General features: G+C 34.4%; 1 protein-coding gene across 7 annotated transcripts in view; it reads right to left on the reverse strand.

The window, feature by feature from the left end:
• The window catches only part of RNF17 (ring finger protein 17), a 91,930-nt gene that overhangs the window by 47,467 nt on the left and 30,044 nt on the right, over positions 1-14,419 (reverse strand). For 6 of the 7 annotated variants that reach the window (XR_004325826.1, XM_032496541.1, XM_032496540.1 and 3 more), the window contains 6 exons: positions 11,652-11,820; positions 10,149-10,339; positions 9,126-9,267; positions 5,275-5,428; positions 2,707-2,822; positions 1,225-1,345 (listed from right to left, as the gene is read on the reverse strand). Coding sequence is in view for 6 of the 7 variants with exons in the window: in XM_032496541.1 (XP_032352432.1) it covers positions 1,225-1,345; positions 2,707-2,822; positions 5,275-5,428; positions 9,126-9,267; positions 10,149-10,339; positions 11,652-11,820 (893 nt within the window). In the remaining variant the exon portion in view is untranslated. The remainder of the gene's footprint in view (positions 1-1,224; positions 1,346-2,706; positions 2,823-5,274; positions 5,429-9,125; positions 9,268-10,148; positions 10,340-11,651; positions 11,821-14,419) is intronic. The other variant, XM_032496542.1, reaches the window with a different exon arrangement.

The raw sequence follows: 14,419 nt of genomic DNA on the forward strand, positions 1-14,419 counted from the left end.
AGAGGCCCTTAATTTACCATTCATATCAGAGAAGCCAGACATAAAACTTCTACAGACTGAGGATACAGTTTCTATAATCACACTCTTCTTCAACAGATCTACTACTTCAGAATAATGTCTTGTATTAAAGTAAGTCAGCACAGACAGGCAATCACTTTCGGATTACGTGGCCTTGATTGATGGATCTCTGAGCTTTAATACCCTCACACTGTCAAACAGGCTAACAATCTCACGATGTCTGAGTTTGTTCAACGATAGTATGATGAAAATGAAAAAATGGATATGGTAAAAAGTGCCCTTGGAAGTCCATGATCAGCCCTAAGTGAACATCGTCTGGTGTATTCTGCACTAGTACAGGTTAACACCAACACAGCCAAGGTTGGTCCCAGCTTTGGAAAAGATCAAAACTCCAGATAATAACAGATTCTGAACCACCCCTCGCCCAATCCAAATCCCTGTGGCACGACATGTTTCAGAACTCTTCAAATCGAGAGAAGCTACACAGAATATACCTCGTATACTTCTTACTTTGTAAAACCCACAGCAGGGTGAGGCAGCAGCTCACAAGCAAATATGACTATCCTGAAGTGGAATACATGACTATTTGCTGCACAGGAGATAATTACTATATATATACCATTGTATCTTTATGTAAACTCATCAGCTTTTGCCATTAAACTTTTGATTTTCAAAACTTGTTGGATTTCAAAATTGTGGGCTAGTGTTCAGCCTGTGTGTCTCAGACCCAAACTGTTCCAAAAAAGGGAGTAACTTTTTTCAAAATATCCCAAGAGCCTACAGTTAAATTCACTCAAGTCAAACAAAACTAAAACCAACAAAAACTATTTATTAGTTATGTCCCACCTCCCCTCACTTTCTTGCAGATTAAATCTTAGCATCCACCACCCCAAGATGAGAGACAGACCTGGCAAAAGAGCAAAGAAAAGAGAAGAGAATTCCTGGCGTCAGGGCTCTCAAGAGGCCATGTTGAGGGTAGGGTGACTTGATCTTTAACAGTATTTTTTGCCTCGTGTGCTGATTTTAGACTCTAGAGCCTGCAGAAGATATTATTCCACTGTCTCCAATTCTTAGTAAGTGTTCTCTCTCACTATTCATACTGATGACACATGGAATTTATTATAAGATCTGGCAAATGTTATATCATAATGTTAGTCTTACTTAAAATTATGATCACACAGCAACAAAAAAATGGAAATAGCTTACTAATGACTGAACATGTCATAAACTTATCTTGCGTTTTTTCTTCAAATTTTTCTTTAGCTTTTTTTGACCACTGCATTGTCCTTTTACATGGTTCAATATAGGCCAGCTTACATTTAATTGCCTGTGTCAAATAAAATTGCACCTTTAAGAAAGTAACTTAAATTTATATTTACTTTAGAATTAAAGTGTTACATGTGCACAAAACTAAACTTTGTGTTTGAATTTAATACAAATTTGGAAAACAAATAAATGTCCAAAGATGTCTCTAACAGTATTTATAAATGCAAACAGTTGGAATTGACAGACTATTGGATTAAGAGGTACAAACTATTATGTATAAAATAAGCTACAAAGATATACTGCACAGCACAGGGAATATAGCTAATATTTTATAATGACTATAAATGGAGTATAACTTTTAAAAATTGTGAATCACTATATATTGTACACTTGTAACATATAATATTTTACATCAACTATACTTCAATTAAAAAAATAAAATACCCAATAACCTATTTAAAAAAACCCCTAAAAATCTGGAGGGAGGGTATAGCTCAGTGGTAGAGTGCATGCTTAGCATGGATGAGGTCCTCAGTTCAATCCCCAATACCTCTGTTAAAATAAGTAAGTAAATAAATTAATTACCCTCCTGCCACAAAAAAACCCCAAATCAAAAATGAAACAAAAAAAGCAGTATTTTGTTGAATGAATTGTTGAACATTCAGATACTGGAATAATAAGCATTCACTGAAAGAATTACAGATACTATGATACATTTTTATATGAAAAAGCAGGTTATAAAACTGTACAGTGTACTCCCATAATCTTGAAAAACACAGAAGATGCATCTTAGAAGCACACACAACAAAAATATTGAATAATTCTAAGTGATGCCCCCCTCATTTTACTCATCTGTATTTTCAAGTTTCTCTGGTAACATTTTACCCATTTTTAAATAAAAAATACTGCTTAATAACAATTCAAATACTAGGAGTGTATGAATTAGGAAAGAAGCCTCCTAAACCTTAATTATCTCTAGGGAGCAGGATTCTAAGATAAAGTTTTATATTTATTCTTTCAGACTTGTCTCTCTCTCTTGCACACATTATATATACTTAAACATAAATGGAATCATAGTAAAAGCATTTCTGTAATGAGTTCGTTTCATATAATATATCATAGTCTTACCACATTGTTCAGGTATTTCAAAATAACATTAAAAGCTGTGGACCAGTAAGTACCTTATAAAGGCACAAATATACATATACACATATGTTTATAATTAATGCTTATTTGCTAAGATATATATGTTATTTAAAAAATAGTAACTACAGAAACTCTTTTCCATAGTCCATGTATCAGACAATATTTACAGACAAAAATTATAGTTAAAAGAATATTTCTATGGTGAAAATGACTTCTAAAACTACTTTAATCTTTGTACTAATATTCTAACCTTATGATTCACAATAAGATGATTACCTTCTCTGCAGGATGTAGAAACTCATCCTTTATTTTACGCATTTCTTTAAGCGTTACTTTTGCTGTATTGCCAAAGTCCACGTATTTAACTTCAACTTCACGATGTCCAGGCAATCCTTCAAACATTATGAAATTGGAAATCACAAACTTGAAAAAAGAATTACATAGCAAAATTTACATTCATCTACAGTCAACTATATTAGAATACTTTTATGTTCAACATACAAACTTAACTGTTTCTTTTCAATGGGAAAAATATTTCTAAGATTTCTAACATAACTTAACACAATCAACTACAATGCATAGTTGTTGAGACTTGATGAATGAGAAACTAACAATTTAAAGATATCAAAGGACAACCAAAATCAGGATGACAAAACAGCCATCAAATGCTAGGTGTTATGGCCTAAAAGTCAAGAATTAGGTTTGAAGTTAGACACTTAAATGCCATGTGACTGAGCAAGCTAATCTGTCTCTCTCAGGTATCACCCTGAGCATGTTACCTTTTCTCTCTAAGCCTCACTATTTCATCTGTAAAGTGGTGTACCAATAGAATCAAATCTTGAGACTTTTTTTTTTTTGAGAATTCACCAATTTAAAATACTCTGCAAAGCACCAAGCACAAAATACGCACTTAATGTTTGTTAATCAACACAAACAAGAAAGACAAACAAGGCAAATAATAATCAAGCTACAGATTCACTCACATAACAGTATCTAACTGTGAAAGCAAAAAAAAATTATTTAGGGGAAAAAGGAGCAGAGACAGACTTCTTTGTCAATCTAGTTTTCATATTTTACAGGATACCAAATAAACCTCTGGAAGGTTCAAACACACCAAAGCTTGAATAAAGATCTATCACAAACTGACCTTTTTTATAAACACTCAAAATATACAACTGAATTTAGCCCCTCCAAGTACATGTATGTTCAGTGCTACAAAATTTGTTGCCATCACTTTCAAATTAAAAAACTAATACAGTATATATAATTTCAAAATGGGAAAAAGTCCAGACATCCTCTGCTCCGTGGCAGAAGTGAAAGCAGGTGGAACAACACTGGTACGACTCGAGATGGCACTTAAGACTTAAGCCTTACGGTGGAGTGTATCTGCAGCACTTGAGAAGACGTGTGTTACTCTGTCAGGTTAAAAGATGAGGGGACCTCCCCCCATTTCCTCTGGAACCCTCAGGCAAGGAGGTTATTCTCAACTGTACCAATGTCATTAGTCTTACCATGCCTCAAGTCTCTGAATGGAGATGCAGTTTTAAACAAAACAAACAAACAGATGGATATGGGATGGAATTTAGAGAACATATTTTACCCAAGTTATTAATCACGTGTGAGAGTAGAGTCAGGAGACATGGAAGGTCTCGAAATTTACCTCCCACGTATTCTCTTTGAGGAAAATGCTCCACTAGATGTGAGTGTAAACTGAAAAGGTAAATGGGATCTGAAAACAAGGGGTCCAACACAGGAAAACCAGTGAAATAAATTCCTAGAATAACAAGAGTGTAGCAAGCCTAGAGGCCAAGCAGTCTAACTGGAGGAGATGACAGAATCAAACCAACATTATCTGAAAAATCTAATCATGTGGAAAATTGTTTTAAACTATTAGGAAAATGTAGCCATAAATTAAAAGAAAATAAAGTGAACAACTGATGCAGTTACTAACTCAGAAGTAAGCAAAGTATAATTTATAGAGTAGCAGTGAAAACATCTGCATGGAATACAAATTTAACTAAAAAATTGTGATACTAACTTCGGGAGGGATAAAGGGGACAAAGAGCTGTAAGAGATCTAATACCTATGTAACATAAGAACAGGTAATACCTAAGACTGAAGTATCCACAAAGTACTACTTATTGTTTAGAAGACAACACAGGTAAACAACAAAGGAAACAGCTGAAATAATTAAGAGTATTTGCTTTTTAGGAGGAGAGTGGAATATGTGTGAGTCATTCAACACCATTTAACTTTCGAAATAAGGCAAATATTAGAAAACAAGAAAATGGTTAAGTCCTATTCACATCAAATGAAACCGAAGGAGCCAGAGATTCACCTACCAACATGACCATCAACTTTCTAAACTGGATGACAGAACAAAACCGTAGGGTCAAATAATATCATCCCCATGATTTAATCTGTACCAACTCAAATGGTATCCGTTTCTTAAAAAAAAAATTGTATTTATTTGTTTCTTCCTTTATTTATTTTTTACTTAAAAATTTTTAATTGAAGTATAGTTGATTACAATGTTGTGCTAGTTTCAGGTGTACAGCAAAGTGATTCAGTTATACATACACACATACATTCTTTTTCGGATTCTTTTCCACTATAGGTGATCACAAGATATTGAATATAGTTCCCTATGCTATACAGTAGGTCCTTATTGCTTATCGATTTTATCTATAGTAGTGTGGATATGTTAATCCCAAATGCCTAATTTATCCCTCCTCCCATCCCTTCCCCTTTGGTGAGCATAGTTTTATGTCTGTGAGTCTATTTCTGGTTTGTTCAATTTTTAAGTATAACATTTCCCTGTAAAAACAGTGTGCAATTTCCTACCAATAACTTTTGCTCGGTACCAAACTCCATCTTCAAACTTAGCTACACAGGCTTGATCTTGAACTGGACAGAGGATTTCCAGATTCTCCCCATCTTCACTTTTATAGAATTCCTCAATTGTCCTTAATATAAATAAAAAATCCAGGCTCTCTATCTAAGAAACAAAGGGATTAAAGTGCTGTAGTTTCATAGAAACTCAAAATTCACATGTTGCATGTATTATAGATATTGCTCACAAAATTATGAAGTATTAGAATTGAATTAGAGATAAATTATTACGTAATTTATATCTGAAATATTTTATTACAGAAGTAGTATATAAAATAAGCATATATAGAGAGAACAAAAAATTTTTAAAAAATCACATTCCTCCAGATATCTTAACTGTATATCCATCCAGATCTTTTTCTAAACACACTTTCCATACATTTGTTTTTACAAAGACAGACCATACCATACATACAATTTGATAATCTGCATTCTTCTATCAATTTTCACTTTTTCTATTTCAGTAAGTATTCCTACTAGTACTTTTAGACTATATTGGATTTCCCTAATTGACCAAACCCAGTATCCAATCTGTCTCAGTAAGCTTTTTAATTAAGTGTAGTGTTCTTTTTCAAATGATCCTGTATTGTTAAAGAGAGTATTTTCCTGCAGAATGCCCCATCTTCTGGATTTCCGTGGTTAGTCCTCATCCTGTTATTCAGCTTGTTCCTCCAGTGAGTAGGGTCCATCCCCTGAACTTCCCAAAAGCTGACAGTTCTATCTACAGGTTTGACAGATTCAAGCCAAACCTTTCTGGCTAAAATATATCATAGTATACTCAAGTTGCAACGCCTCAGAAGACCTAACATTACTGACACTATTAATATGTTAAAATTCACCTAACCACACGTCAAGAGGCAGGAACAAACCAAGCGACCCTCAGTGGATGAATGGACTAAAAAAATGTGGTCCACAACGGAAGATCAGTCAGCCTTAAAAAGTAAATCCCGTCACTGCTACAACACGGATGAACCTTCAGGGCACTATGCTACGTGAAATAAGACAGTGACAAAAGGACAAGCACAGGTATCCCCTGCTACCTCAAGTAGAGTGTTCCCACGAAGCTTTTTGTCAGCCAAACGGACTAACGCAAAGCAGCTCACTTTTTTCATAACAACAAAATCCTCTTCAGCTTTCTCTCAGTTAATGAAAACAGATACTAACATAGGTCTTCCAGAAAAGCAGAGCTGATGTAAAGTGAACTTTCAAAAAACGGGGGATAGCTGTACTGTATGATTGCACTTACCTGAAATATTTAAATAGTCAAATTCATAGAAAAAGAAGGGGGAACTGTGATGGTCAGTGGCTGAGAATGAAATAGGGAGTTGTTATTCAAGGGGTACTGAGTTTCAGTTTTGCAAGATAAAAAAGTTCAAGAGAGCTGTTTGTTGCACAACAATGTGACTATAGTTAATACTACTAAACTGTACACCTAAAAATGTGTTCAGATGGCAAATTTTCTATGTGAAGGACTGACAGACTTTCTTTCAAGATCAGTAACAAGGTAAAGGTGTACGCTTTTGCCACTGCTATTTAATATACTACTTTAAGTTCCAGCCAGAGTAATTAGGCAAGAAAAAGATACAAAAGCCGTCCAAATTGACAGGAAGTAGTAAAATAATCTCTTTTTTGCAGATGACATGATCTTATAGGTAGAAAATCCTACAGATTCCACAAAAATAATAGAAGGTCTAATAAATGAATTCAGGAAAGATACAGGATACAAAGTCAACACACAAAGAATCAGATGCTTTTCTATACACTAACAATGAACAGTCTGTGGAAATTAAGAAAACAATTCATTTACAATAGAATTGAAAAGAATACACTTAGTAAGAAATATAACCAAGGAGGCAAAAGACTTGTACACTACACAACACTGCTGAAATTAAAGACAAAATAAATGGAAAGGTCTCCCACATTCATGAACTGAAGACTTAACTCTGTTGAGCTGTCAATACTACCCCGTGCAATCTATAATTCAAAGCCACACTTATCAGAATCCCAATGATGTCTCATGAGGAATACAAAAACTCATCCTAAAAGTGACATGGAATCTCAAGGGACCCCAACCTTCCAAAACAATCCTGAAAAAGAACAACAAAGTTGGAGAGCTCACACATCCTGATTTCAAAACTTGCTACAAAGCCACAGTAATGAAAATAGTGCTCTACTGCCACAAGGACAGACGGACAGAGAGCCCAGAATTAAACTTTCACATTATATGGTCAGCTGAGTTTTGACAAAAGTGCCAAGACCATTCAATGGAGAAAAGACCATCTTTTCAACAAATGGTACCGGGAAAACTGGAATTCATATGGGAAAGAATGAAATTGGATCCTTCCCTTATATTATACAACAGTTAGCTCAAAATGACTCAAAGACCTATATGTAAGAGCTAAAACTATAAAACTCTTAGAAGGAAACATATGGCGGGAAAAGCTTCATGATGTTAGATTTGGCAATGATTTCTTAGATATGACACCAAAACAGAGGAAACAGAGAAAAAAAATAGAAAAAAAAGTCTTTATCAATTAAAAACTTTTTTGGATCAAAAAATGCTATCAAGAGAGTGAAAAGGCAAGCCACAGGATGAGAGAAAATACCTGAAAATGATGTATCTGATAAAGGATTAATATCCATAATGTATAAAGAACTGCTACAACCCAACAACAACAAAATAAATAATCCAATTCAAATGGGCAAAGGACTGGAATAGATATTTCTCCAGAGAAAACATATAAACAGTGAACTAATAAGCAAAAGAAAAGATGTGCTCCACAATACTAGCTACTAGGAAAACACAAATCAAATCCAAAATGAGATCACTTCACCCCCTCAAACTTGGTATTACTAGAAAAAGGAAAGTAAGTGTTGCTGAGGATGTGGAGAAACTGGAAGCCTTGGGCACTACACTGCTGGTGGTGACAGACGCACACATTCTGAATGGCACTGAAGTGTACACTTAATTGTTAAAATGGTAAATTTTATGTTATATATGTTTTACCTCGATTTAAATAAAAGACACTAAAAAAATCAACAAAAGAAATACACAAGTCCTCTTAGTGACAAACAAAATTTCACCACTCATCTAGGAAACCAGTACAGTGTGGTGCAGTGCTTCTGATGACAGGCTCTAAATGAGCCCAGTTCAATCCTGGCCCTACTCTTTCGCAGCTGTGTAACCTCAGGCAAGTTGCTTCACCCTTCTGGTTACAGTCTCCACATCTAAATGAAGATAACAGTAATTTTCTCATAGGACTGTTGTAAGATCCATGAGTTAATTCATACAAAGCACTGACACAAAGATCTCAGTAGGGATGAAACTTACTGCTGATAGCTATCTAAAACAAACTCATCAGTCACACATCCAAAACGTAATATGAAATGCCTTTAATCTGAATCTATTTTGGTGTTCAAATTCAGAATATTACTTAGTAATATTAAGTATATTCCTGTGTTTGCATGATCAGAAACAGGCTTTATCATTTTATTTTGAATTGCCAGCTCCATGTGCTCTCCTGGTTTCTAGATTTTAGAAGAGAAACATCCATACATTAGGCATCCTTCACTGTCCTTTCCCTCCACACTTCACTAACTTGTACGATGAAGATTTCTTTCAACTTACTATGAATCACATGAATTTCTTGTTTAAAGTTGCAGCTACTAAGAAACTTAAGTTTACTGAAGTTTGATAGTGGTTTGCTTGCTCTAAAATTCATACTGGGCATCATTTCCACTATATATTTCTACTTAAAATTTGAAAAAAATACTTTCTTCTTAAAGGGCCACTATATACTTACCAGCTGAAGATAGAAATCAGTAGGACTATTTATATGACAAACCATAACTGAAACATCTGTCATTTCTTTAGGCAAAACAGGTGGATGATAGTGTAAAGTCATATTTTTTTCAGAGTGACTTCTTGGTGACTGTGACCTAAACCTAGTTAAAAGCATAATTAAAAGCATAAGAGCCATTTTCTTAAAGTTTCTCTTTTCTCAGTGAACTGATCTGAAGACTTACATATATACTGATTTATCTATCAAGAGTCTTTTTCCAATTTCTCTCTTCTAACTTGTGACATTTCTTGGTATTGTTTCCAATTATCAAAACAGGTTATCAAGAGATTCTCAAAACTCAGTAATTAACCTTCAGTTTGTGTTGGAACATTTCTGAGTTGGGGCTGTATGTTCAAAGCTTCTACTCTCCTGGCTGACTTCTTAACCACTGTCTATGGTGGCGCTCAGAAAGGCCAGCTGAAGGGTCTCTGTGGCTCCTCCCAGCTCAGATACTCCAAACTTATTTTTCCTGAATGGAATCTACCCGAGTCACCTCCAGAGTCATGCAACTGCTCAGGACAGAAAGTTGGTGTCTTCCACTACCTCTGCAGTTACTTAGTCATCTTAATCTGTTCATCAGAGATGAGAAAGGAAAAGAAATTTATTCTAGATTCCTATATTAAATGTTCAGTGGTGATCATGATCTTACTCCAAAGGTAAGAAATTTTAAGTCAGGAACTGTTAAACTGTAATTCCTGAAACCCTACTGGAGCTTCCTGTGAAGTTAGCAAGTCTAAAAAAATGTTCAGTATCTACAAATCGTTTCTATTTTGAGCTACCTTAATTTCTCTATTTCCTTAAATCAAATGATCTGAATGTAACTTTTTCACAGACAATCGAACTTAGAAAACTCTGATAGCAGTATTTTTAACCTCTCAGGGTAAGTTACAGTTCATTTTAGAGCCCACAGTTTCTCAAGGTAAAATCTCTTATTCTAATTTATACCTATGATCTTGAAAATATTTAAGCTGTAATGTTACCTACCTTGCTAGTTCCATAAAAACTAAGGCATCTCTAAGAGACACGGGCATATCACTGCTTATTTTATTTGTTGGTGGTTTCTGTAGATCTACAATGAGCACACCATCTTCTTTTTTAAAAACTTTCATTAAAACAGCCTTCTTATTTACCATTTTCAAAAATTCTACTTTAGCTTCTTCTCCCCAGCCTTCATTCTGTGGAAAAAGTAAAATTCCAATGTATTTAGTAATTACAGTTAGCTCTAATGGTATAATACTACAGATTAAGCTTTATACCAGCCAAAGTCTGCAAATTTGAGCGAAGGCATGAATCAACCATAGATATTTAAGAAGTAGCTAGGGCCACAAACCCTATAAAGGACAATCTTTATGTATGCACAATGTATGGACCATACTCAGATTTTATAAACATGGTCTCAAGGTGACCATAAGCTGCTTCCCTTTAGGACTTAGTTTTCCTTCTGAATATTAATATGAAGATAATAAAGATTTAAAAATAAAACAAGCAATATATATGAATTTTACACATAAACGATGAAATCCAAAAGGTAATTTTGAAAGCATAATAGAAGCCATGTAATACATTTAAGATACTTATAATCATCATCAGTTACTAGCAACAGATGAGGCATATCCTACTTAAACAGTAAGGAAAAACACTCACCTGCTGAAAAAAATTTTTTCCAGTTGATCTTTAAAACTTTAAGTACCCATACCTAAAGTAAATTTCAAGAGCCAAAACTACACATTCCTTAAAAATAAAACATCTTTCTAAAGATTTTATGAGAACAGAAGCAAAGCCTACCCAGAATAGAAAGTGCAAAAACATATATACAAGATAAAATTAAAGTCAAAACAATTTTACCATTTTGAGGAAACACAAGTGCTAATATTTTTGTGTGTTTCTTTTTACTTTCTTACTCATTTGTTCACTCTTTCCAGTATTTGCTGAATGCTTCCTATGTGCTCAGTGATTTGCTAAGTGCTGGAGTACAGTGATAAACAAAGGCATACACTTTATAATGATATAACTGCTTAACATACATTTTTACACACAATTTCTGTCTCCTAGGAGATTTAAATCTTGCTGTGGAATAAATATTCATAAGTAATACAAAGCAGAATAGAACAGGGGCTAAAAGTAGAGTAATGAGCAAAGGCCCACAGAAACAGTGAAGAAATGTACAGAAACACATACCACATCATAATTTAAATTTATTTCTCTCTATATATTTATTTGACTTCAAAATTTAATGGTTTACTTGGATATTTCACGCATCATTATGTTCATATATGTATATTCAAATCAATTTCCCATTAAGAACGTTTCCAATTACAGAAACTGAAGTTCATTTCCTTTTCTTATTGGCACCAATTGTTTATTATGCAAAATGGATTTAACAAGAGAACTGGTGCCTTTAACCTACATTCAGTAATCTGATCAGCAATACATAGCTAAAATTGGAAAACTGGACCCTGAATAAGGAATAATTTAAGCCTCACTTACTGAATTCTGTGGAACAATGTCTTTCAATGAACATGGCAGTGCTAATGGGTGCATGTCTTTCAGCAGCTCTTCCACGTATGGTTCAGACTTCCTCAGAACTAGACATAAGTCATTTAGTACTACATGTTGCTTAGCAGTGTGTTCTGATCTCACATGAGTATCACCAACTCTAGGAAGAATTCAAGTAATTATTGAAAATAATGCTTCAAAGGCAATGGAGATACTAAATGACACAATAAAACAGTTGGACTTGGAAGCTACTTTTGGGACATTACATCACCCCAAAACAGAATATACATTCTTTTCAAGTGCTCATGGAATATTCTCTAGGATAGACCACATACTCGGGCACAAAAGAAGCCTCAACAAATTTAAGAGGATAGAAATTATTTCGAGCATCTTCTCTGACCACAATGGCATGAAACTAGAAATCAACCACAGAAAAACAAATGAGAAAAAAACAATGGAGACCAAACAACATGCTACTAAAAAAACCAATGGGTCAATGATGAAATCAAACAAGAAATTTAAAAACATTTTGAGATAAATGACAATGAAAACACAACCACACAAAATCTATGGGATGCAGCAAAAGCAGCCCTAAGAGGGAAGTTCATAGCAATACAGGCCTTCCTCAAAAAACAAGAACAATCTCAAATAAACAACCTAACCTACCACCTAAAACAATTAGAAAAAGAAGAACAAACAAAACCTAGTCAGCAGAAGGAAAGAAATAAGGATCAGGGAGGAAATAAATAAAATAGAGATTAAAAAAATAGAAAAAATAATCAATCAAACCAAGAGCTGGTTTTTCAAAAGAGTAAACAAAATTGACAAACCTCTGGCCAGGCTCACCAAGAAGAGGGAGGACACAAATAAACAAAATAAGAAATGAAATTGGAGAAATTACAACAACCACTATAGAAATATAAAAAATCATAAGAGAATACCATGAACAACTATATGGCAATAAATTGGACAACTTAGAAGAAATGGACAAGTTTCTAGAAACATACAGTCCACCAAAACTGAATCAAGAAGAAATAGATCATTTGAACAGGCCAATCACTAGAAGTGAAATAGAATCAGCAATAAAAAAAACCCTCCCTGCAAACAGGACCAGATGGCTTCACTGTGGAATTCTATCAAACATGCAAAGAAGAGCTCATACTGATCCTTCTCAAAACCTTCCAAAAGAATGACAAGGAGGGAATACTCCCAAACTCATTCTATGAAGCCACCATCACCATGATACCAAAGCCAAAGGCATTACTAAAAAAGAAAACTATAGGCAAATATCGTTGATGAACACAGATGCAAAAATCCTCAACAAAGTATGAGCAGAATCCAACAGCATATAAAAAAAATTATACACCATCATCAAGTTGGGTTCATCCCAGGGAATAAGGATGATTCAGCACATGCTAATCAATCAACGTGATACGCCACATCAACCGGAGAAGGGACAAAAATCACAGGACCATCTCAATAAATGAAGAAAAAGCATTTGGTAAAATTCAACACCCATTTATGACAGAAACTCTAACCAAACTGGGTATACAGGGAACATATCTCTACATAATAAAACCTATTTAGGACAAACCTACAGCCAGCTTAATACTCAATGGTGAAAAGTTGAAAGCCTTCCCACTAAAATCTGGAACAAGACAAGGATGCCCACTCTCACCACTTCTATTCAACATAGTATTGAAGTCTTAGCCATAACAATTGGACAAGAAAAAGAAATAAAGGGGAACTTGGAAGAGAAGAAGTAGAACTGTCATCGTATGTGGATGACATGATAGTATATATAGAAATCCCTAAAGGCTCCACACAAAAACTACCAGAGCTGATAAAAGAATATGGCAAGGTAGCAGGCTACAAGATTAATGTACAGAAACCAGTTGCATTTCTTTGCACTAACAATGAAATATCAAAAAAGGAAAGTAAAGAAACAACTCCTTTTAAAATTACATCCAAAAAAAATAAAATACTTAGGAATAAATCTGACCAAGGAAGTGAAAGATTTACATGCTGAGAACTACAAAACACTGAGAAAGGAAATTAAAGATGACTTAAAGAAATGGAAAGATATTCCATGTTCTTGGATTGGAAGAATTAACATTGTTAAAATGGCCATACTACCCAAAACAATCTACAGATTTAATGTAATCCCTATCAAATTACCCATGACATTTTTCACAGAACTGGAGCAAATAATCCTAAAATTTATAAGGAATCACAAAAGACTCAGAATTGCTGAAGTAATACTGAGGAAAAAGAATGAAGCTGGAGGAATAACCCTCCTAGATTTCAGACAATACTACAGAGCACCAGTAATCAAAACAGCATGGTATTGGTACAAAAACAAACATATGGATTAGTGAAACAGAACAGAGAGCCCAGAAATAAACCCACAAACTTTTGGTCAACTAATCTTTGACAAAGCAGGCAAGAACATACAATGGAGTAAAGGCAGCCTCTTCAGCAAATAGTGTTGGGATAACTGGACAGCTGCATATAAATCAATAAAGTTAGAATACTCCCTCACATCATACACAAAAATAAACTCAAAATGGCTTAAAGACTTGAACATAAGACAAGACACTATAAACCTCTTAGCAGAAAACACAGGCAAAACATTCTCCGACATAAATCTTAGCAATGTTCTCCTAGGGCAGTCTACCTAGGCAATTGAAATAAGAGCAAAAATTAACAAATGGGATCTAATGAAACTTATAAGCTTTTGCACAGCAAAGGAAATCATA

This window comes from Camelus ferus, chromosome 14 (genome assembly GCF_009834535.1).
Source record: "Camelus ferus isolate YT-003-E chromosome 14, BCGSAC_Cfer_1.0, whole genome shotgun sequence".
In the NCBI taxonomy this organism is placed as follows: Eukaryota; Metazoa; Chordata; class Mammalia; order Artiodactyla; family Camelidae; genus Camelus; species Camelus ferus.